The 25,831-nt window shown below is 45.5% G+C and overlaps 1 protein-coding gene across 9 annotated transcripts; it reads left to right on the top strand.

Annotated features, from left to right (window-relative positions):
• The first annotated feature begins 1,811 nt into the window (after positions 1–1,811).
• Positions 1,812–25,831, top strand: LOC142590260 (uncharacterized). Of its 9 annotated transcripts, XR_012830058.1 has the most exons (7): positions 1,814–1,986; positions 7,436–7,572; positions 11,701–11,769; positions 11,991–12,041; positions 14,563–14,653; positions 17,656–18,624; positions 24,346–25,831. XR_012830058.1 is itself a non-coding variant. In XM_075702206.1 (5 exons), exons 2-5 carry the CDS (start codon positions 7,518–7,520, stop codon positions 12,175–12,177), a joined length of 210 nt encoding a protein of 69 aa, XP_075558321.1. In that variant the 5' UTR covers positions 1,816–1,986; positions 7,436–7,517; the 3' UTR covers positions 12,178–13,247. The 9 variants fall into 9 exon arrangements, 7 of the variants coding, with proteins under 7 accessions (XP_075558318.1, XP_075558321.1, XP_075558322.1 ...); XM_075702206.1 differs by lacking the exons at positions 14,563–14,653; positions 17,656–18,624; positions 24,346–25,831 and adding an exon at positions 12,143–13,247 and having other exon boundaries at positions 1,816–1,986; XM_075702207.1 differs by lacking the exons at positions 14,563–14,653; positions 17,656–18,624; positions 24,346–25,831 and adding an exon at positions 13,015–13,247 and having other exon boundaries at positions 1,816–1,986.

The following is a 25,831-nucleotide window of genomic DNA, read 5'->3' on the forward strand; positions in this document are numbered from 1 at the left end:
TCCAGCGCGCCCCCGGCGGTGTTACAGGCGCTGTACGCTGCGGTGTTCGTGCGGGGCGAAGCTCACACAAACCACGCACAGGCAATATCACAAGCCTGTGCGAGAGTGACTTCACTCATCACGAGCTGCAGCGGGCCCTGTCGCGCGGCCGGCGCCGCCGCAGCGCGCCTGGGGCGGACGGGATAACGCTGCAGATGCTGCGAAACCTGGACGAGCCGCAGCGCCGCCTCCTGCTCGACGCTTACAACGACGTCCTGCACAGCGGCTCCCTCCCGGATTCGTGGCGACATGCTGTAATCGTCCCCGTGCTGAAACGCGGCAAGCCACCTCACAGCCCTGCCTCATACCGGCCGATCTCCCTCACGTCTATCCCGGGCAAGACGATGGAGGCGATGGCTCTGTCCCGGCTCCAGTGGATTGCGGATGCCCGCGGTGCTCTACCTCCCGAGCAGTGCGGCTTCCGCGCTCGCCGCTCCACGGCGGATTGCATCGCTGTCGTCGTCGGCACCCTCGAGCAGGCCAGGCTCGACAGGGAGACTGCCTTCTTGCTGCTCCTCGATGTCCAGAGCGCATTCGACTGCCTCCCTCACGACACCATCCTCTCGGCCGTGCGGGCGCTCGGTGTGGAGGGCAGGCTTCTTGCTTACATCGAGGCCTTCCTCGCCGGGAGAACATCAGCTGTCCGAGTCGGGGGCACGGTCGGCTCGCCCCGTCCTGTGAGCTGCGGTGTGCCTCAGGGAAGCGTGTTGAGCCCGTTTTTGTTCAACCTTGCCCTCGCGCCCATCATCGAGTGCATTCCCAAAACGGGCCGCTTCCCTGTGCGTGCTGTGCTCTACGCAGACGACATCGCGCTTCTCGTGCACGGGCCGACCTCTGCGACGGGGGAGATGCGCTACCGGCTTCAGGAGGCGCTGGACGCCGTCGCGAACTTCCTGCGCGCCATCGGCTTGCGGCTGTCGTCGACGAAATCTGAGGCTATCCTGATCCGCCCCTGCGGTGTTCGCCGCCGCACCGGCTGCGTGCTCGTCGAAGGAGTGCCCCTGCCCTGGCGCCTGACAGTGCGGTACCTGGGGCTCACGATAGACAACCGCCTCACGTGGTTCGCTGCTGTGCGCCGGCTGCGTGCTGAGATGCGCCGAGTGGAGAGTGCGGTGCGCTGCCTTCTCGCCCGTGGCGACGGCTGCCCTGCCTCGTTCGCGGCGGCGCTCTACTCTGCGGTGGCACTGCCGAAAGTGTTGTACGCGCTACCACTGTGTCGTGTCAGTGCCCGGCTGTGGCAGCTCATCGACAGCGACCACCGCCGAGTGCTTCGCATGTGCCACGGCCTCCCTCGCTCATCGCGGGTTGCGGAGTCGCTCGCGGAAACTGGCGCGTGGCCCAGTTTCCGACGGCTGACTGCGTGCCCTCGGTCACCTCGAGCGCCTCTCCTGTGCCCCGGACGCTGGACCCATCCTGTCCCTCATCCGTTGCCTGCCCCAGTCACGAGTGGGAACAGTGTGCGAACTGTACGACAGCCTGGTGGTCGACCCTCCGCCCGTACCGCCGACCTGGCCACCGCCACACCAGCGCACGCCACTTCACGTGTGTCTCGACCTCCCGGGCGTCCGCTCCAAGCATCGCACGCCTCTCTGCGCTGTACAGCAGGAGGCTGCTGCCAGGATCGAGGACGACCTGGGAGGAAGGACGCACTTGTATGCCGATGGCTCCGTCCTCAGCGACGGCTCGGCGGCTGCCGCCTGTGTTGCTCCCGAACTAGGCATCACCAGAGTCCACGAGCACATCGAAATTGGATTTCACCGCTCTTTCTGCGCACGCGCGAGGAGCAGTAGTTGCGAGAGAGAAATGTGGGGACTTTTGGTGCTCAAAATTTCTCTTCGCCTAGGTACTACGGGGAAGAAAGCTGTTAGCTCCGTTTGTCCCTAGCCGAGCTTGCAGCACAGAATCGACAGGATGCGTGGGCGGCAAGACCAGAAAGCCGCGTCCGAGGTGAGTTTGTTGCTATTTTGTTGCAACGGCAGCATATTAAATTTTGTAGTCGCAGGGGATACGTTTGGAAGTGAGGTGTCTTCTCGAATGACTTTAGTGGCAAAGTATTACGTCGTGCCGATGCATTGTTCATTAGTGTCGTTGATCAAGGTCAGCATACCACGCACTTCAGGGGAATCGCGGGAACGGAAACAGTTTATGAATTAACTGCCGTGCCGATGCATTAGTTCTTAATGTAACTGAACATACAACACACTTGGAGATTCGTGGGAATGGAAATTTTGTACTCTGTATGTGTATGTGTGTACTTGCGTCGCCATGCGATCGAGCCGTAGATCGTTGTGAGAGCTGTACAGCCACACTGGCAAAACACTACGCCCTGCGGATGAATACGGAAGAAATGTATGCTAAAGAAAAATGGTCGTCATGCAACTTCATAGCAGTAGACCTTTGTGAAAGCTGTACAGTAACACTGATATTGGCTAGTTAATAATCCCGGCTGTTACAATGTCTAGCTCATATAAGGGGCGCTCTATATGGACGAAACAAGGGCACAGATCGCTACAACCGCATGCGAAATACTCTGAATGCCTGCCAGTACACTTGTTCGGCGTCTCCGTGCTTGTACTGCGGCAGGAGACGTGACGGCAAGTGGGCGCGTATATCACAGTGGCCGCTTTCCACTCTTGGTATACTTTGCCGCAATACAATGCGCATGCTTCATTGCGCGACACTGGTGCCCTGCAGCGAAGCTGGCTTTAGGCAAACGGCATTATGCAACGCTCGAGCCATCTTGTCCGTCACTGCGGATAGAAAACGCATACACGTTCAACCTATTTGAGCTGCATCATTTTGTCGATGTTTACCCCTCTATACTAAATGAAGAGGATAACGTACGCCAGTGTGGGTAATTTAAAAGATTAATAAAAAGCCCGGTAACATATGTGCTGTCAGTGAAAAAACACTATTAATGCAGGTCTCCACGCTCCTGTAAAGAAAAAAAAAGATGCAATTCAGTGGTGACCCTCTGGAGGTGGATCCGTACCTATGTAAGCACAGCCGGCTCATTAGTCACAAAGTAGGAGCTGAAGAGAACTTTTTAATGCTCATTAGACTACATTGACAGCGATTATTTGTGGTCAGCCAGTGACAAATGCATTGCACCAAACAGTGAGACTTTGTCTTAATCCGCAATGCTTACGTGGCGAACAGGAGAGCAAAAGGTGAAAACAATGTTTTCATACAAGGCAAGTCATCCATGTAGTGGGATTGCATTTATCGTTGGTGTAGTGTTGATGCACTTTCTGAAGTCCAACCTTTAATGCAGCTTAGTTTCCGTTGGTGCAAGTGCTTCTACTGGAAACATCCAAAATATGATTTATCAAATCAGGTTGCCGTCTTGTAATTTTTGAAATTTTCCTCTGGTCTTAAGTCTTTTCTGAATCTGGAAGAGCTGGCTGATTGTACATTTCATCTCGAGATAGTTTACACACTTCCAGCAACACAGGTTACCACACTTTGTTGAGTGCAGATGAGCACTGCAAATTCTATCATTTTGATGAGGCACCGATCTAATGCCACTCACTCTTGCCACAACGCTTTCTCAACTTGTACTGTACTTGTTTCTTCCACCTTCCATTTGCAGCACCAGGGCTAAGGCACAACAGCAATAACATTTCTAGCAGAAAATGCTTGCTCCTTGGCATCTGATCACCCGTTCATTTGCTACTTTCTTCCAATTTTTTTTAATGTGATGCTCCTGCCTTCACACACTGTCAGACTGTTCTCCTTCATGCGTTTCCTTGTACTCTTTCTGTCCGCTTCTTGCTCAACATACCGTGCATGCCTTCAGTCATGTCCAATTGATCGATGCAGTCTTGTCCTTTTCTATCTCTCCTCCAGAACCTGCAACTTTCAACAACCTGGCATTATTTTGCTTCTTTTTGTGATAGTGCCTGGCTATCTGTTGCTGATGCCACACATTCACTTTGCAATGGTTTATTAGACCACATACATAAATTAATAGCTGTATAAAACCTTGACCCTCCAGCACTTCCACAAAATTCATGCAGAAGTGGAAACAAAGATTACTTAATTCCTCACCACACGTTACTATGTCTGCATCAAAGCTTGATATTACCAACATGTGTGCAGTGTCGTTGCCCATGCTTCCTGGACAGGAAAGCCAGTTGCTCCAGTTCACAAGGCTAGAACAACTGCGAAGTGATTGAGCTATCTGCTTGTGCTGCATTTTTTTGCCACAAGCTGTACAAGGTCATGGCTTGTGCTGCAGAAACCACATCTTTTTGCCTGCTGCATTCCTTTGTGATGCATTGAACGTGTCTGCTTCTGTTTCCCCTGCTATTTTTACAGAGAAGCTGTATATGGCTAGGTTCTGACCATGACCAATAGTGCATACATCGACAGGGTGTGTAGAAAAAAGTTGCGTCGACAGAATTGAATCCACAGTAGCCTGCTGTGCGCCAGCAGTGCTCAGTGGCTCCGGAGTGCATGGCAGAATAATAAAACGTCATTGTGTACCCACCAATGTCTGTGCCTCGTTTTCTTGTGAAGTCGACATCGCTCTAGCGACGTTATCAGCAGTTTTACTTTGGTCCTGCTATGGCCAGGACGCGTCTAGTTCGTACTGAAGAACAACAATGTGCATGTTAAGAGCACCGGTGTGAGCAACAGCGTGAAGGCAACGGGCAGTTGCTATAGCCAGACCCGCCTTGTCTGCAGATCCGTAATGTCGGCTAGCTGCTCTGTGACCGATGAAGAACAGCGTGCCCGTGAGGATCACCTTTGCAAACAGAAGCGGGAGTGGGCACGAAAGCATCGGCGACCAATTGCAGTATATCACAGTGACCACAAAGCAATGGTTACCATGGTGACAAAGTAAATAGAAGATCAAAGATAACGAAGTTGTGTGTATGTTTCTTTATTTAATCAATATAGCAATTAACCATATATAACTCAATATACTTGTCAACAAGTACAGCTTCAGCTGGTCTTCCATCTTCACATAGTGGAAGGGCTCTGAATTGTATTTTTTTTATCATTTGTCATCAAACTTGTGCATTTTCTTTTTGTAATGCTACAGCCTGTTTCGTGCCATTACTGTTTTCTCTGCTTTTGCCTATTCTGCAGCAGTTGCTGGCATTGTCTCTTGCCTAGGTGTTGGTCCGCACAACGTGCTAGAGATGCCATAAACAGTTTAATCACAGGGTGTTCAATGTAAGAGAAGGTCAAAATTACTGGTGTTTCTAATTTTTTAAGCAGCGATTTTTGAACTCTTGTGTGATAAAATCTCGCTTTGTTGATAAACAAGTGATTATCTTTGACAAGTTGTTTCCTATGACAACATTTTTTCTGCGTCGAAAGTTCACACATTTGCCAACAAGGTGCACACACGAGTCAAAGAACTTTGAAACTTTATAGGTCTTGCTTCATGCTTTGTCACTTGGTTTGACATTTTATTCTCATTTTTGATCTCATTAACCTGGCTGCTGTGTGGGAATACCGAACTTGCTACTTAGTACTCAGCATGAAACAATGCTTTAAAACCACTGTGTTGTCCACTGGCCTCACCATGCCACTGTGTGGTTTTGATCAGAATTTTCCATCATAAGTACACTGTTACAAACTTGCACATGACAAGTATTTTACCCTATATGCAAGCAATGCACTGTTTAAAGCCGAGCTAAATACTTCACCAAAAGAACTGCTTTCACCTCCAGTCCACTCTTTTTAGTCTGTTGTCTAAACATCCTGCCAAATACTGTCATTGCTATTGCGTCCTGCTGCAAATGTTCATTGTCAGTATACCTTAATTGTTTTGCCTGCTAGCGCAAGTAATATGCCTGAAAATGTACTATGGTGGTGTCCTGTCCTCTTAAGGATGACCAATTTTCCTGGAAACCATAGTAGCCAGAAGAATGGTATTTAAAATGTGCATCACCAAGGTCCTGCAGAAGAGCAGAGCTCAGTGTTTGAGCTTTGACATCACTCCATAGAATACCTGCATATAATTTGTGCTCAACCCGCCGTGGTTGCTCAGTGGCTATGGTGTTGGGCTGCTGAGCACGAGGTCGCGGGATCGAATCCCGGCCACGGCGGCCGCATTTCGATGGGGGCGAAATGCGAAAACACCCGTGTGCTTAGATTTAGGTGCACGTTAAAGAACCCCAGGTGGTCAAAATTTCCGGAGTCCTCCACTACGGCGTGCCTCATAATCAGAAAGTGGTTTTGGCACGTAAAACCCCAAATATTATTAATTTGTGCTCAATTAACCTTGCTGCAAGACTTTTTCCAAGGGCAAGGCCTAGAATGTTAGTCAATTTTTGATGCTCTGACCTAGTTTGATGTGATTTTCTGTGACATTTTTCTCTATTCCTTTCTTGATTATCTTGGATAGTGGCCTTCTTAGGAGCTATTGCTTCATTAGATGTTTCCTAGGAAGGAAAATCTTGGAAGCCATTATACCACACTAGTGCGCATCATCTGTAAGGAAACAAAGCACTGCATGAGCAGAGGTCTGTCTGCGGCAGCTGCTGTGAATTGCGCCCACGCATCACCCATGTGCTGCTCTCGTGGTCTTCCAATTAGCAACGCAGTTGCACCACACCTTGCTTTGTTTGCGAAGTGCCACACGAGATAGATTGTCCATGCTAGCCAATATATTGCGAAATGGAAACCTGTATAGAGCTGCACTCAAATTTCGCATTAGGCAGTAGGCGAAATATTTTGTAAAAGTAACAATTATATAAATACCATGCAATGAAACCAATCAATATGTACTGAACCAAACTTGTCACCTAATCGCACTGCAGGGAACCCCTGATCATTCTAAGTTACACCAAAGGCTTGTCATATTTAAATAGTCTCTTGTGCACGCAGTGTATGAATGGGATATCATTGAAAAATATGTGAATGCCTAACGGAGTGTAATCAGGACTGGCACTTTTTCACTGTAACTGTCAGTTCCCTATATGTTGCTTTGCTATAGGGAGGTTATGCTCTAATAGAAACAGTTGGAAGACGGTTCTGTCCACATTGTCACTTCCATCTATATTTGTGCATTCGTTTAAGACCCATCAACTAGCCCAAATTAATTTACATATCTCATAAAAGCAAGTGCACTGCAGTTGGAGCTTTGGAAATAGGCCTGTGTTTAAAACAGATTCGAGTGGTCGACACATGAAGTGGGCTCGTTCATGCGAGTACCCATGTCAGTGCTGTATTGTCTTTTTTTGAAGAGGATCGATCTATTGTTCCTGCTTTAGATAAAGTCTAGTGATCTAGAGAGCATATTTTAAAAGGCTGATGAAAAGGGGAACACTTTTGGATTTTGCGTGCTAACTACTATCTTGTCAGCTGCTACAGTTTTTGTAAATATTCAGTAAATATATTTGGTGCATCTCTTTTCCTCTGTAACACTTTCATGGAGGTTGCGGACGCTTCCAGACGCAAGACTGATTTATGCAGCAGGTGCTCCTTGGCTGCATCTGCAATGCTAGCTCAAGGCGAGAATGCTTTGGCCACGTTGCCATCTGCATCCACAGTCATCCTGGCACAACCGCCATGGTATGTTGGCCACAGAAACGTCACGTGGGTTGACAATATGTGTAGGCTGCTGTGAACACAGTTGGCAGGTGGGCTTTGCTTGCCTTGCATGGTTTAGATTCCAGCTTATGATCTTGAAAATCTCACCTTGTGCTTCTATTGAAGCATTACAAGCAATGGTGTCTGTCCTTTGGCATCATTATCTAAAACTTTTCACCTGTGTTGCCATCTGTTTACAGCAATGTTTCTCTAACTTATCTTATGTTCAAGTGCCATTGTAAGTTAATTCTGGTTCACACATTTGACCCATCCTGTCATGTCTCGGCACCAAATGTTACGGAACCTGTATCTGTGAAAATAGAGGGTTTTCACACCATTTTCTCCTCTAACACAGGATACTGATGATGTTTATAGCATCAGCAAACGTCGATAGCGTCTTGTTTCTGCAGAGAAATCGGCAAGGAAATGCTCTGTCCTGACAGACGCATGTACCGTGATGGGGCCGATAACACCTGTGTGAATCAGGCCTTTGTGAGGAACATAGTTGTCAATTTACCTTTTGACTAGTCTGGCCATGTCAAGAATTGCTGGATAAAACATACTTCTCTCTTTCAGAAAGAGATAATTGAAGTGTTTTGGAGGTTTTCCTAATTTCCTGCCTCTGGCTTGAGCAGGTGTGCAAGATGCAAGCATTAGGTCCATAGAATTGACTGCACCATTTGAAGGTGCACCACTGTAAATGTTCGGTTTGCCTGCAAGACTGTGAAACATGCTTTGTTAAGAGTCTTATGGCTTCGATAAATATTATGTCTCAATGTGCAGAAATACGTCTCAAGATGTTGAACTTTAAAGGGGTACTTACATGATATTTTTGACTATTCATTTCTTGCGTTAAATCAAGGTCCTAGACTTCTAAACTCTAGAAAAAATTGTGACAAGCTTCAGAGCGCAGTTAGTAATTAGTAGTACTGACTTTTCTACAGCCAATTTCAGTGTCGTTTTTTTATACAGTGGAACCTCGATACGATTCTGCTTAATACGTTTTTCGAAATGTTAAGTTTTTTTTTTTTTTCTTGAAAATCCGATTTGGTTGGATAATATGTTGGATGATATGATTTTCCTATGGTACACTTTATTTTCCAGTTCCTGTGAAGATCGTATCAATGAGGTTCTACTGTATTTCAGTTTTTAATTTATTTCTCATTAACCCTTTATTGACAATTGTTGCTTACAGGCAACATACCAGAAAAAAGAATGTTTGTCTTGCGTAGTTTCATTATTCAGTACCAAGTTTCTGGCTAGGTGTCTTTGGCCAACACTGAATGAGAGGCAACAACTGTCATTTGTTAGTTCAGAGCAGACGAGGAAGAAGTTTGGCATGTGACTCACTGTCTTTTAAAAGTAAGGTCAGAGGATACAGGCCGATGTAAGATATCCAACTGCGGTGGTGTCACACATCTGAAGTAAAGCAAAAGAAATGTACACCTATGGTTCATATGTGATGAGAGCTGTCTATACAAATTGAAAACAAAGCCTCAGGTGACTTGGGGTGAGGCCCACTTCCAGATTCCTGCCTGGGGCTATTGTATTATTATCATAAATATTTACCCCTTCATATCAGTAAAATCATAAAACTTTCCACATATTTATTCATGAGGTGGAAATGTGCACATCAGCTGCTGTGAAATATAACCTCACCGAGCATTCGACCTCAGTCAACCTCAAATTTGTCCATGAGGTTGCCACTGCCATAGCTAAAAAATTTTAACAGCCAACCAATGTCGCATCACTTAGGGAGGTTGAGATCAGCTTAGGTTGACTTCATTACGTCAGCCGTGTGAACCTTGTGAGGTTGGCCATCTTTGCATGGAAGTATACATTCTATGGCCCCCTGTAGAATCCTGGGGTGCTATGACATAAAATGATTCCAAACTTTTCTATTCCAATTCTGCAATCAGCCCACCACGGTTGGTCTAAACTCTTTCAGGCCACTGCAAACTTCACCAATCTGTCACCCGTCTGTCACGAAAACCGTGATGGCTCTCCATCTGCTATACATGTACACACTGAGTATGAATGATTAAACTGCACAAAAGAAAAATAATTATTCCTGATTCAACGCCTTTTCACCATTGGCCCTCTGCTATTGGTTCAATGTTTTTGGGTAACACCCACCTCGCCTGTCTGTCACGCGACCTCACAAAACCACAAAAACTGACTGCATCAAAGTGACGTGTACGTGGAAAAAAAATGCATTAATATGCTGAACAAAACTGAAAATTTTTCTGAATAGCCAGAGACTGCCCCGTTCTGAAAGGAATAGAAGATGGCTGCCCGCCGATTGCTCAGGCCCTCGCTACTCACACCTGCCGGTCAGCATGTATTTATTTGCACATTATAAACCTTTTTGCACGGCAGTAAAACGTTATCGAGCCCTTGCGGCATGTATACAGCATCGCTCTGCCAACTCTTCCTTGCTGAGGATTTGTTTTAGCGGCATTCTTATCCTTCTGTTGCAAGCCGCCGCGATTTTCGACCAGCCACCGCAAGCTAAATAAGGTGAAGCGGACCATTCGGAGAAGCCAGCACCACCCTCTTCATGCGGTTATCTATTTTCACTGTGCTGGCTCGGCCCCATCGAAACCCTCTCCACTAGACCGTACACCTCGCCTCTTGTCAGCTAATTAGATAAGAAAAACCGCTGAGTGTAGGCAATGTTATTGGTTTTGGAAGTGAACAAAGGTGACCTCCTATAAACGAGGAGAGTGTTTGGTTGGGTTGCTCAGACCACGCTGCAAGTCACTGCCCGATGCTTGCGCCGGTGGTTACATAAATTTGATGTCAGGAGATTGGAATCAAAACAGTTTGAAATCATTTTATGTTATAGCACCCCTGAATGTGCTTTACTTTAGGTGCGTTCAATTCGCCTGCACCGCCTGAACCAGTTCACAAGGTGTTGCACCCTGCCATTCGTTCCAGTGGTGCAGCAATGGCACCCGCTGAACCACTCCGTTCGTTTCAAAAGGTGCAGGGCTGGTTCATGATTTTGCTGCACCTACTCCGCTGTCGGTGCCGACTTGGTGCAGGCGTACAGGTGCAACGCAGCAGTGCAGCAGACAATCCAGCACATGGGTGCAAGCACCATTAAAAGCCCGCTTACACACGTCTGATGTGTCTACAAGTGTGGTTTGTAGTTAGGCCCACAAGCTGATAATTCTTGTAGTTCACAATCTTTCAAATGTACGCACTCTGTGCACATTAATCGGGCATAACATAACGCCTGCACCGCATCTGCACCTTGGCATTTGTTTCGAGTGTTGCGCTGTGCCTGCACCGCAGAAACAAGCTGCACAATTTCTGAACTTCTCGTGAACCTCCGTTAACTGGTTCACAGTTGTGCAGGTGAATTGAGCAGACCTTTTAAGTGCTTCCACATGAAGCTCTTATTTGCCCTTACGTTGCTTGGTGGCCTGATGGCTGCTTCAGGTATTGTACAAAATGTTCGATTCAACATTGAAAGAAAATTCAAGGATATGAATGCTCATGAAGGCCAAAATTCAGTGACATACAAATGCATTAATTCTGCACATAAACTAAAAATTGTCAAATTTCCTTCTTCCTAGCTGCATTCAGTTAAGCATGCTACTAAGTTGGAATTGCTGGAAAAGTGTAAAAAAAGGCAATTCTCTTTTATAGTGTAGAGTGTCGACTGATAACTGGCCTTACGGCCAGAAATGATGTGCTTACCTTGAGGAGGATGCTTTAGTTCAGTGCAAACTCTAATCTCTTCATTCAAATACATGTAAAATGCAGAAATGCTTTTGAGACTACTGGAATAATTTCAATGAAATTTGTTGCATTTGAGAGAAAAAGTTAAATTTTAGTCATTCTAGGCTGCATAATTTTGATTTAGGACCTTGAATATTTAGGAAAAATTGCTGAGAGTCAGTAAGCTTACAAATATAAGCACAAAGTTTACAATTTCATAGCTTTTGTATCAAGTTGTAAACTTCATACGGAAGTCTTTTTAATTTCACAATTTTCAAAATTTCCTGCCACAAAAAATTGCCCCCTAAAACAGTCTCTACATTTCAGCTTTTTTTTTTTTTACATGTAACCAACCTCATCGAATTCTGCTGCTGGCTTCAGAGAAAAACTATTTCTCTGTTCCCATGTATTCAGATAGGAGCTCCCAAAATAAAACTGCCTCCAAGTCAGGTAAACCATTGTATTAAAGAATATTATAAGGAAGAGGAGGAGAAGGAAAAACATTTATTAAAAGAAAGAAAGGAAAAGCAGGTGTCTTTCTGCTTGTGTGGGAGGCGCCCTTAGTCCAGGACTCCTGCGGCTCTTGCTGTCTCCCGGGCTTGCCACACCTGGTGTAACAAGAATTGTGTTCTCATTTGAATTACTGGAGTATACTTTTTCCTTTGTCATAGGTGGAAAAGTAAAGTATCAGCAACGTTCTCACACCTACACTGTCCTTATTGGTATGTAGTGACTAAATTCTGCTTTTGCATTAGTTGTGTTGATAGCATGCTTGTTCCAAATTCTTATTTGTTCCTTTTGCAAATTTTCATTTTGTTCACAGAACTTTCCAAAAGGGGAACGTATCCAATAAAATAAAGCACTATTTTACTTTCATGCTGAAGATTCATAACTCTTACAAATTGATGTGGTTTCTACCTAGTGATCTTCACTTCACTAAAGAGTTATGAGCTAGGTACTAGGGTATCCCAGCAACATCATGAGCAAGCAACACCATCTTCTCTCATCTCTTAGAGAAAAAAAAAATCGTTATAACTTTACTTCACTCTGCAAAATGCTTAAAGCATAAAAATATCACTCGTTTTTTTTATTTTTACATGTTATAGTACACAAGCGCCTATTAAACAATGAACAGTACACCTCATTGTCTTCTCCCATCCAGTCATCCCTGGCCCAAGACTAAGCGACTGCCAGGTCAGCAAGCCAAATTAAAGAAAGTGTACCACACATGAAATAGGACGCTGAAAAACTTGTAGATAAATTGTGTTGTAGTTTAACCTAACCCCTCCTCCTACATGACAAAAACTTGTTTGCATGTCAAGGTAGCATCAGAAAATACTAAATTTCTTTTCTGATTGAAATTAAACCTGGAAAGTATTCTATCAAGTGCAGAGGGCAGAAGGGCATTAGCAAATAGCATAGCTTTCAAGATTTTTCACGCAGTGCCTATAGGTTGCCTTGATGCTGCCTCCAATCTCCCTTTTACTGAAGCATGCACACACACATTATACCTCCATTGATACCGAAGTCCCACTCAAAAGTCTCTGGCCACCGCAAATCATCCTGCATGTACCGCTGACAAGGTGTACATCTTTGGCGAAGTTATTTCCGATTCAAACATCTGATGGGCCAGAAAACTATAAATTTCGTTATGTCACCATTAACCAAAACACGAATTAATATTCCTGCTTGCAGGGACACAAACTGACTGCTGTTACTGAACAGCGCTCCGTGGCATTCAAGTGAAGAATGATCTTGATCGTCACTTATACGAATAATCATTCGGTTTTATGGCTGGGATTCCTAGGTCATGTGAATTGTAGTGGAGCTGCTTAGTGTAGTGACTGATTTGGGGCTGCTCAATATTTTTTTTTTTTTTTTTGATGCCACTCTAATGTCCGCCAAATAAAAGAAAATGTTTCTTTCTACATTGTGTCTTATCATTGCTTTGCAATTTGCAAGCACAGTACAGCAAAAAAGGGGCTTTGCCTTACATTGGTTCTATTTGAAATAGGCTGTTTATTTCGGCATACATGCTGCAGCTTGTGCTCTCCAGGTCTCCAAGCATGAGTACCTGCTTCTGAGAAGATGACAGCTGTAAGAAACAAATGACTCTGTGTCACACAATTACAAAAACATGAAAGTGCCTGCTTTATGATAGATACAAAAAAATGACAACTCAGGCAGACTGGCAGAGCAGTCATCAATAATAAAACAAGACATTGCACAGTTTATTTGCCTAAGAAATGAGGTCTGCACATCAAGCTTAGCAATTCTCGGCAGCTTGCTCGCTTTATACAATCAGTCCACATTGTTAGCTCAACATATCCGTTTGATGGATTTCACAGTTCTCTTTAACACTCTGCCTGTCCCTTACTTCACCAAATCTGTTGTTGCTGTGAGCACCGCTGAAATTACAGCGGAATCTCATTGATAAGTGTCCAGGAAATTGTAGCTGTCATTCGTTTTAACATCTATTTCAACAAACCAGTTGGGCAAGGGCCTAAAAACCAGCAATTTGGAACCATCAAGTTACAGTGCACAGGGCTGGGCAAACACTTTGAAATTGGGTGCCAACAGCACAGAAGGTTGCACTACCCGCCGTGGTTGCTCAGTGGCTATGGTGTTAAGCTGCTGAGCACGAGGTAGCGGGATCGAATCCCGGCCACGGCGGCCGCATTTCGATGGGGGCGAAATGTGAAAACACCCGTGTACTTAGATTTAGGTGCACGTTAAAGAACCCCAGGTGGTCGAAATTTCCAAAGTCCTCCACTACGGCATGCCTCATAATCAGAAAGTGGTTTTGGCACGTAAAACCCCACAATTTAATTTAATTTTAATGTTTGCACTAACTTTCCAAATGCAGGCAGATTTAGGTGAACAATCACATTTAAGGTGGAGGTTATGTGCTGCTGATCTATGGTGTAAAAACACACATCTTGCTTTTACGTTGGCCTTGTTAATCAAAGAAACATATGTGCCATAGAATCTTGACTGTGGGTAATATTAGTGATAGCCACATTAGACAACTGCACCCGTCCTTCTGGGGAGCTTCTTTGCATTCTTATGCGAGGAACTTTTGAAGTTCAACCATGTTATAGTGCTGCACAGCGAGGGCAATTTCGTTTCAAGGCCAATGAACCAGGAACGCAAAACATTTCTCTATGGAGTGAACAGCGTACCCTACTTTTTTAAACTTACCAAGCTGATTGAGCGTATTTTTTCTGTCCATATCGCCAACAGAAATCTGCCAATATCCAGAACGAAGATCAATAGAAGAGAAATAGCTGGAACCATGGAGGCAGTGAAGGACATCGTCTATATTTGGGAGCAGGTAGACTTCCTTCTTAGTAATTTTGTTCAGATGACGGTAGTCTACACAGAAGCGCCACGTGGCCTCCTTCTTAACCAAAACCACAGGTGACGCCCAGGGACTTGAAGAAAGCTTAACGATGTTTTTATCTAGCATTTTGTTCACTTCACTTAGAATTACTCGGCGTTCCGATGCAGAAACTTGATATGGTCATCGGTGAATAGGCGTAGCATCGCCAGTAGAAATCCGATGCTAGACTGCGAGCGTCTGGCCTAAAGGGTGATCGTTTGAAGTAAAAAATATCTCGGTAGGAGGATAATACGTGGCAAAGGTTGTCAGCCTGCGCAGAGAACAGGTCCACCGCAACCATTTTCTTTATGTTGGCATCGGTGCCCGAGGCTGGTGCAACGGGCTTGCTAAGCTCAGAAGAACCATCGGTTGATAAAGCTGCTACGTGATAGTCGCCGAGACAATCAACGTTGACAAGGCAAATACCTTGCAGTAGGATTTGCTTTCCCAATCAAAAGTTAAAGATAGGCATGCGAGTATGGTTAGCAGTAACAGTCAGAATGCTGTGAGGCACGGTGATGTCATACTGTGGTGGAATGTTGGGCAGAGGAGTGACGAGGTACTCGCCATCAGGAACAGGTGGGCAACACAACAGTTTAATATAGGCTATTGACTTCGGTGGCAGGCGAATAAAGCAGGTGAGGCGTAAGCGACACTGGGGTGCGTTAGAAGGTTCTACGAGAATCGGCAACTCAAGGCAAAGGGTACTGGCAGAGCAGTCAATAAGAGCAGAATGCGCAGAGAGAAAATCGAGTCCGAGAATTAGGCCATGGGGCAATGAGCAATCACGGTGAAGAGGACAGGAGTGTGGCGGCCGGCGATGCTCACACATGCCGTACATATGCTGATGATAGGCACAGTACCGCCATCCGCAACGCAACCAACGTGTGCAGACACTGGGGTGAAGTGCTTTTTCAGTCGTCGTCGGAAGGCAGCACTCATAATAGAAAGATGTGCTCCTGCATCGATGAGTGCAGTGACAGGTGTAATGGTTGGAGTCGGGCATGAAATAGATGGTAGCTGGCCCATGCGGTCATCGAACTTATCCACGCTGAGGACGTTGTTGAAGGGAGAGACTTGTTCTCATCAAGAATGAGGAATCTGGGATTTATTTACAGTATCTGCATGAGAATGTGACAGTTCATCAGTCTAACATGACTGAAAAAGGAATGCACCCTGAGGAGCCGCCAACGGCTCCTTAAATACACTGTCCTCCCGAAATCCCTAGGTGAGGGAAAACGGCAGTTCACCGCCGACTAATTCGGAGCGTCCAAAGTCATCGTAACCAACCCGCCTTTGAGGGGGTGGGTTTACGCACTCACTTCTGCACAGGTTGCACTGACCACACCAAGGTGAGAGGGTTTTCGCAGACACTGTGCTTGACCCGAGCAGGCGCCTCTTTATTCCAGAGTTGACCCTGCAGTCAGTGGCCGCCGCATCTGTCCATTGATTGATGCGTGAGACGGGTTCTAAGCTGCCTGAGACGGCACCACAAAATATCTTCCAGGAGCTCCCCTGCTCCAAGCAGACCTTGACGGTGTACACACTAACAATACTTGCTCCGTCCACTGTGTCTAGCCATCTCGGCACCCTTCCGTTGGAAACGAGGCGCATTGTCCTCCTTACAAAACCAGTCGCCGCCACAGCCATGGTAGCGCCGATGGGCTGGGGACTGATATCTGGTCGTCCTTTCAAAGCGAGTCGTCACAGCAGACCTGGTGGCGCCTTTCTGTCGGTCCCTTCCTCGAAGATCGCCAGCACCTGCTGGTCGAACGTAACACAGGATACCCGTCAACGTCAAGAAAGTTTTGGTTCGTAGGTAACATGAGCAGAGAATTTGAGGGCAGGGTCGACAACACAGCTTCACCTCCAGAAGCTGTGGTGCCTAGTTTTTTGGCTGCATCCAGGAGGCAATAGGCGGCGAGGAGAAGCGACGGGCCTCGGGTGTACGAGACTAATGGCATTGAGATGAGGGCGAGTGGCTGTAGCGAAGGTTCGGAGGTGGGGCATCAGCGGCAGTGGGTTCTAGGCGGGTGGCATAGGGAACAGTAGGTCCAAAGGTGCAGGAATAAGCGCAGGCGTATGTCCGAGGAGGTGGTGGCCATTGGTTGCGGCAGTGACAAGCGACGTGGTCGATGCGACAGCAGTGGAAGCAGATCGGCTTGTCATCAGGGGTACGCCATTTGGACGGGTTGCGATATGTGGCAGAAAAAGAGTGCCGGGGACGAGGAGGGCCGCTAGAGAACGGGGGAACGCTGGGTTGAGACGTGCGACACACGGAGTTCAGACCCATGTTCTCAAATTCCTGTCTGACGACGGCCTGAATCCTGGCAATTGTGGTTGCTGGCGGGTCGGGAGGTGTTGCAGAGAAGGCTGGCCAACAGGTGGCCTCGAGCTGGCGGCGAACAATACGGGTTCGGTCATCACAGGTGGTCGCCTGATGTGGTCGACCCTCACATGTCGACGTAGCAGCAGTGTTGGGTAGCTGCGTGATGTGGTGTGTGATACGGCAGCTCTTAGCTTGTTCAAGGCGACGGTATTAATTTGTCATGGCGCCGATAGGAAAGACGTTGCCGAAAACAAGAAAATTGAAAGCGTCGTAGGCGATGCCTTTTAGCCACCTTATCTGCTTCAGACATAGTATGGTGGGCTTTGTGGCAAAGAGCCAAGACGTCTAGGATGTATCAAACGTATGGCTCTGTAGATGTCTGGTCACGAGGCGCAAGAGCCTTTCTCGCGGCAACCTTGCACCCAAAGGGGTCGCTAAACAGTTCTCGTAGCTTTACTTTGAAACTGTCCCAGCTTATTATCTCGTCATGCGTTCAGAGTCGCATGCGTGGGGTGCCACCGAGATAAAAGATTACATTAGCAAGCATAATTGTTGGATTTCACCTGTTATTAGCACTGGCGCATTCATAGAGCTTGAGCCAATCATCAACGTCCTGTCCCTCCAGGCCACAGAAGAGACCAGGGTCACGATGTTGGGCAACCATGACGATAAGAGCAGTCGGACAAGCTGAAGCCATTGCAGATGCGGTCTCGTCAATGGGAGGTACGGTGACAAGCTCGATGTACCGACCACTTTGGAGTGCCGTGACGAGGACGGGGATCGCTAACCTCCACCAGAATGTTGCACAGACACAGACGAAATACACAGATGAAAGAGGCTATTTACATGCTATTTACACTGGAGCCAGACAGCCAGGCCGACACTCGCTCACGCCATGAGCCCAGACACACTTCATCTCTTCCTCGCGGCGGCTCATCTCTTGAGCATCTCTCGATGAGATCGTAATAATATGAATGTCTGTACTACATAGTGTGGTGTGTAGTGTGTGACATTGTGCAGCAGATGGAGAGAGACAATAAGCAGACGAGAAAGAATGTGCGCGCAGAGGCGAATTCCCTACTGGATGGAAGACAATGTTGAAGAGCGTCCGGCACGTGAGCACGCAGCACAAGAAAAAAAAAAAAATGAAAATGCATCCAATCAGAAGAAAACACAGAGCTTCCAGGGGCCAATCAGGAAACGAAAAATCGACGAGAGCAGCAGAAAAGCGAGGTGCGCTGGCAGAAGGGAGAGTTCTAGGAAGCGACGCCAAGAGAAGGTCGGTTACCGGACTGGGAGTTCAAGACCGACCGGCAGGTTGCGGACCCGAGCCACCAGGACTTCACCCAACTGGGACCTCCTGCCAACCCGTTCCTGGGCTTCACCACTCTACCCGATCGTGAACGGCTGCTCGAAACCGGCGAGTTTCTGCGCCCATGAGCAGAACGAGAGCAGTCGGGCTATGGGCCCGAGTTCTACGCCCAGCTGCCAGGCAAGAACGCCATCACCATCTGCCGCCGCCTGCCTTCCCTCTTCAAACCGGAGCCACCACACTCTGGTCGCCTGTTCATCCACCAATCCCATCGACATTGTGGTGAGACATTACATTCTTTTCTGTTTTTCAAATCCCCTTCACCAATGAGAAATTTCGCAGCATCCCCCCTTCAAGTATTTATTGAAGAAAACTTTCAATCAAGAATTCATTCATGCTGATGTAATTATGCAATGAATTACACAACTTCATTCAACTTGCTTGAACAATGAATAAAGAAATTAAATGGAAATCATTAGTCGGTTGGACTACACCTTAACGTGCAACATAATTGGTGAATGCATATCCATAATTTATTTCCTTCCATGTCAATTAATTTCATTGCTCTGAGAAATTTTCTAATTTTTTTTGTGCTTGCATTACTATGACCACAGCTAAAGTAATGCAAGGTGGCAAATTATTCACTGCTGCCAAAAATTAAAAAAAAAATATTTTTTTTTGCCACTTGTCGGCAGCAATGCAAGTGGAAAACTGCTTAGCAAGATTTGTATCTAGCAAATACGTATGCAGTTGGCACCTTCATAACAACAGAGAGGTGGATCATGCTACACTGAGGCTGAAGGGCTAACAGGACAAACCTAGCTGAGCTAGACAAGGGTGGACCAGTGCATGGCACTGGCTCGGGTCAGGCCAGGGAAAAGTGTCCATGCAGTGCTCTACTTTTATGCACTGTTTTCAAGTACTGAAATTTCATCCTTAAAATATTTCTAGGTATTGCAAGCATACTATGCTCTTCTATATCCATCACAGCTGCCTCTCATTTTCACAACTACCTAAGCTTTATAGCTCAGAATAGCTGTAAAAATAAGGTATACTGAAGCGTAATGTTTTATTTACGTGTTCCTGTCGTATGTTGAAAGGCAGCGTTTTGGTTGCAAGGTGACTTTCAGTTGTGTTTTGCCTCGGCACCATGACCATGACGTATTGTCAAAAATTCATTCAACATGAGAGATAGCAGTTGATGCCATAACGTCACGCTTACTTTTTAAGTAGCCGGAACACATTTTTACACAAAATGAATTCGCCCAAGGCGCACGATCACCAGGTCACTACAGATGTTGGTAAAGCACTATTTATTTCACACAACTGTTGCACCTTCCTTGCAACTGTTGCATCTTCCTTTCCTTAAATTCTTTTCTTTTTCACACGGAAGGGGTGGTTTGCATAAAATTAAAATATCCGGATACACAAAAATACGGAGCAGTAAAGGTAAAGCGGCAGATGAGCAATATTCTCGCACCAACGTAGTGACAAATGAGCTGCTGCAAATGCTTCTTAACAGTCGTGCTTTAACGGTGCGAGTGGTGCCTGCATTATGTTTAGAAAAAATTTACGATGCACTACCGAGGTTTTGCTTCGTTTAACATGTTAAAGGTAAACAGCGGGACTCCGCTGTTATACTCTGCGTCGTCGCAAACTACTGAAAGGCGTCACAACGCATCTACAGCGCGTAAATGGATAAAGTAAGGCTATCAAAAGCTCGCCTTAAATGCAAATCGGAGCGGCGAACCTACGCGTCCTGTTGGAAAGACGAAGCGAGTGCTCTTCAAAACGCAATAAACAATGGCCACATATCGATTTATCAATAAAGATCGTTATAAAACGATTCTGTGTACTGGCGGTGCAAAAAATACTAGCTGTTTGAAGAATTTAAACCATTTAAACTGGGACTGAATCCTTCAATGACACGGACGCCCTGCAACAAACCAATAGAATAACTTATAACTTCCGAGCACTGAGAACAAGATTAACGCTTACAAAAAAAAAAAGAAAGATTGGCTTTGCTAGTTTCTGTTTCGGTGGATGGATGGATGGATGTTATGAGCGTCCCCTTTGGAACGGGGCGGTGGCTTGCGCCACCAAGCTCTTGCTACTATGCTGCCTAATATCCTACCTAGATTCACCAATGAAAAAAAAAACCACTATGAACTACCACGTCCAAATTTTCTGATACCCTATTGCGAACTGTGCTTTTGTACGTCTCCGTCTTTTGTCGTTTCCCTACTTTTCTTCCACCAATCCTCCAATCGCCTCTTACTGATGTCTATTGCGGACCTGTTTGCTTTACCATTGCTCCCGCTGAACCCAAGGGCTTCAAGGAGGCCAGTGGTGCCTAAATCGACCGCTGGATAGATGTCTTTACATTCTAATAAAATATGCTCCGTCGTTTCCCTAGCTTTACCGCAGCAAGCACATGCTTCTTCTTCCTTCTTATATCTCGCTTTATAGGTGCGTGTTCTAAGGCATCCCGATCTCGCTTCGAAAAGTAATGAGCTTCCCTTTGAGTTATCATAAATGGTTTCTTTCCTAATTTCGTTTTTTCCCCTTAAGTAGTTACTCATGGCAGGTTTCTTTTCCATTGCCGCCACCCATGAGATTAATTCAGCCTCTCTGACTTTCCGCTTGACCTTCTTTGTTGCTGTGTTGCCCACCCCACAGGCCGCATACTTGCTGGTAAGCTTCCTAGTTCTTTTCCTCCACTGTGAATCAATGTTTTGCCTGTACAGATACCTGAACACTCTCCCAGCCCATTTACTTTCCTCCATATTCCTCAGCCGTTCTTCATACTCAATTTTACTGCGAGCTTCCCTCACTTCAAAACTAGTCCAGCCCATATCCCCTTGCACAGCTTCATTTGTAGTCTTCCCGTGAGCGCCCAATGCGAGGCGACCCACTGACCTTTGGTTCCCGTCGAGGCCTGATTGTACCCCTGATTTAAAGCAAACAACCGCATTTCCAAAAGTAAGTCCTGGAACCATTACCCCTTTCCACATACCTCGGAGGACCTCGTACCTATTGTATCCCCATAGCGCTCTGTGCTTCATTATGGCTGCATTTCTCTTCCCCTTGACTGTTATGGTTTTTTCCTGTGTTTCCATATATCCGTTGCCTTCGTTTATCCATATACCAAGGTATTTATATTCTGTTACCCGAGGTATTTCTTGGCCCTGTATCTCCACTGTCTGTTCACTGTTTTCATTGAATACAATAACACCTGATTTTCTAACACTAAATTTCAAACCTAAATTGTTGCCTTCCTGTCCACAGATATTAGCCAGACGTTGCAAATCACTTTGCTTGTTTGCGAGCAACACAATGTCGTCCGCATAAAATAAACCTGGGAGTTGCTGCTCTATTACTGTACCTGCCTGTTTGTATGAGAGATTAAACCCGATATTACTTCCTTCTAGCGCCCTCTCCATCCTCACCATGTACATCATAAACAGCAGCGGGGATAAAGGGCACCCCTGCCTCAGTCCCTTGTTGATATGAACTTTCTCCGCGCTCCTCATCCCCTCCCATTCAACGCAAACAGTATTTTCTAGGTAAATCTCTCTCAAAAGCTGTATAAAATCGTTACCTAAGCCTTCCCCTTCCAGAATATCCCACAAAATGCTGCGGTCTACGTTGTCGTATGCTCCTGTAATGTCCAAAAAGGCCACATACAACGGTCTGCTTTCTGCTTTTGATATTTCAATACACTGAGTAAGAACAAACAAGTTATCATCCAAACGCCTACCTATTCTAAAGCCATTCTGAAGCTCTCCCAAAATGCCATTATTTTCTGCCCATGCTTGAAGCTTTAATTTGATTGCCTGCATTGCTAGCCTGTATATTACCGATGTAATGGTCAACGGTCTATACGAGTGAATTCTGTCTTCCTCCCCCTTACCTTTATAAATTAAATTCATTCTACTTTGTCGCCAACTGTCTGGTATTCGTCTATCTTTTAAAGTTTTTTCAACTGCTTTCACGAGAGCTTCCTTACTTTTTGGTCCCAGTTCATTTATCAGCCTAACAGGAACCTCGTCTAGCCCTGTGGCTGTGCGCTTAGGAATTTTCTCTTCCGCTTTCTTCCAGTTTAAATTTGTAAGCACTAGCTCCTTTCCCCCTTGGGTCTCTTTCATGCTCTTTTTTTCTTCAAATACAACCTTGTCCTTGCCTTGGAAAGATTCGGCTGTTACTTTTTGGATGTAATTTATTGCTGCTTCTCCTTCCAGTCTGTTTTCATCTTCGTCTAGGATATGTTGTTGTATTGTTGTTGCCTTCCTGCCTAATAATTTTATGTGATTCCAAAATATTCTAGGTGCGGCCTTCTTTTTCTCACGTATTTCTGACAACCAACGTTCACTTTCTCCTTTTAATTTTGCTTGCACCAGTATTTGAACCATAGACTTTTCCTGCGGTTTCTGATGCATGAAGCGCCACCTGCTTCCTGAAAAAAGTGCCATGGCAGCTTCCTGTTTACTTTTCGAAGTTGGCGTAACTAACGCAGCTGAGTGTGGCTGAGTCTCGAAGCTTTCGTGTGCCGTTATGCATAACGCAATCTCATTGAATAGATGCTGTGAGTATTTGTGGAGCCTCTAGAAAGTCCTGCATCGATACGTGTGTGTCTTTGTATACGCGCCATCTCTGGAGGTAAGCAAACCCTCTCAGCCAGCTTGCGCCGACCTTCGTTGCAAGGGCAATATTTGTAATTTAATACATGCTTTATCGGTATACGGCTGCATCTGACCGCCACTTTCTTATAGGCCTGATGAAAAGTGGTATTGAAACCACTACATGGGTACTACCGTAACCGTAATCTCTACCGTAATCTACCGTAATCTTAACCTGCGTTTTCATTTGCTTCAGTTCTAGTTCGATTTCAAAACAAAATCCCATTAGTTGGTACTCATCGTACATTATATGCTTAGCATGTTGGCTTCGCCCGATTTGTCCAGAATAATATATATATCATCGCCTTATAACAGACACGTCGGTATCGGAGAAGCTCGCAGGTGGGTGTGCCGTTTTTACTGCCTAAAGTACGTATGAACGACGTAGATAATGACACCTAGTGATTCCTAAATAACTTAGAGTAAAGAAATGCTGTGTTGCTGCGAAATTTTAGTAATAAAGCAAAGATACGCCTGGAATGTTTTTCAGTGAAGTATTCGTGCACATACTTGGGGACGTATTCTGAAACGTTCCACTTCGGCGATAGTTTGCCTAGGCAACAATTTCGCCTTCAGGCGCGCGCTGAGATGCTAAAATTGCATAACAAAATACAAATTGCATAGCAAAATACAGTGGTGACTACCAGCTGATGCTTTTTGCGGGAATTACCAATATATGTAGCAATCAAAATGCAAGAAAAAGTAGCAACAGAAGAAAAAAAATTAAACACCTGTGAGTTTATTCAACCATACACTTGTGCATATATATGTGCTCACAGGTAGTTCTAGCTTTCTTTTATTGTGTGCGTGTTTTGCTGCACTACCCAGATACCATTCCATGATGACCGACCAACAAGCCCATATTGACACCCTTGTCAATTTCATTTCTAGTACAACAGGCTTTTTTCAATATGTTCCTCGGGATTTTGGGCATACTGTTGCCCTCATCGCCACGGCTGCTAGCAGCACGTGTGTCCTAAGGTTCCGTATTCATAACAAGCAGCTTCCACAGGATATAAAATCGTTGTTTACTGGTTTCGCACCATTCGAACGTCGGTCACGGAAAAAGAATTTTGAAGATTGTATGTGCTAAACGACTTCAGCAGGCATGTCTCCACAGAGATTACCTCAGCGTGCAGATGTTTGATCAGTATGAGCCGTGCGTCGCAAGGAATCTTCTGTGGAGGCACCTGCACTTAGCTAATCAGGCCACCAAGTTCCTTTGGCAACCTCAAATAAGACTACTACGGGCTCACGTGGACAAGAATTGACAGAAAGCAACAAGTGATGTCTACGTTTCTGAAGGTTTCATCCTTCCCAACAGTGTGTGCAAAGTTCTTGGCCTCGGTCCAAAATTTGCCCAAGCTACCAGCTGGACTAAACCGGAACTTCCCTGTCCATCATAAGTAAAGTGTCCAGAAGAGCCCCGCAAGAAGATGGTGTGAGGATGAACTCTGAAGGTTTAGATGCCCTGTTACGATGTAAGCCCCAACCTTCTAAGTTACCTGTAAAATGTGTAGTGTTAACTGAAGAATAATTCATTGTGTGTTATACCAGCTGACAAAGAGGGTGGTTTTGCAGTTTTTTCCTTTAAATGTTTCTTGGAAAAAGCCAGTCAAGCAATTTCTGCAGTGTTGAATGAGCGCAAGCATGTATCACTTATGAAAGCAGCAGCGAAACCAAGTGAAATTTACAGAAAGTTTAATCTCGATAAACTAAGGAAAAGTTCAGAGATGTAATTTTTAGTAAGTGCACAAGGAGGATGTTCCTTTTCAGGTCATAATTTTCGAAAGGAGTACCTGGCAGAAGCAAGCTGCCCTGTACCTGGTTTCAAAGCTGAACGTTAGATTGATGACCAGTTTCTTGTAAAAGGTTCTGACAAATCCTTGATTTTGTTAGGTTTCACGGCAAAAAGGGCTTCAAGGCCTTCTCAGCTAAGGTCAGAGAATTATATTATTCTATCCTGCTCAATGACCTTATTCAATGTGTCGAGGATTGTATTGACAAATATGGTGCCGTAAGGCTTTCACAGGAAGCAGGTTGTTTCAGTAGAAGGGTATTTAGAATTATGGTGTTTTTACATGTCGTCAACATTTGCACAGTGGAACAATAGGCTGCATCTGCAGAAGAAAGGCATTTGCATAGGGTTGTGTCTGGCTCCAGTCTTTAGCAACCTATATTTAGCACAATTAGATAGGCACATATATGACCACCTCACGGGACTAACAGTTTTTCAGCGAGCTTTTAGATTTGTCAACAATTTTTTAGTGTATCTGGATTTCCCTAGTAATAGTTTCCTAGAAAAATGTCCTGATGTCTAAGATTTTTTGCGAGTGTTTGAGACCTCTTGAAGTGCAATACGTTTCAGTTTCTTGACTTTCAGTTCATCTCTACTGATAGTAGGACTTGCTGGGCCTACAGTCCATGAGCTAAGAAACCCCTTCTCCAATTTCGTTCAGCCCATTTGAATTTGGTGAATAGGGGCATAACTAACTAATAGGGATGGCTTTCTGCCCACTGCTGCGCATGTGGATGTAGGCCGAAATTCAAAACATGTTTTATCGTTGCAAAACACAGAGACCGTGTTACACGTGAGATAATCAAAGCGGGACAAATTCTACGTTTAAAGAATGGTTGAATCAGCACCCCTCTATTGCTCTCACTGACGAGGAGATCAGACACCTCGGGCTATCACCACGTTGAATTTTGTGTGGCTTTGTCGTGGCGTTCTAAGTATGGTTGGTGGGCTATTGTGTGACTATAAATAGCGATGCTTTCTGAAAAGAAAATAAACAGTTGGAAGTTCAGCA

The sequence above is a fragment of the Dermacentor variabilis genome, chromosome 8 (assembly GCF_050947875.1).
Source record: "Dermacentor variabilis isolate Ectoservices chromosome 8, ASM5094787v1, whole genome shotgun sequence".
In the NCBI taxonomy this organism is placed as follows: domain Eukaryota; kingdom Metazoa; phylum Arthropoda; class Arachnida; order Ixodida; family Ixodidae; genus Dermacentor; species Dermacentor variabilis.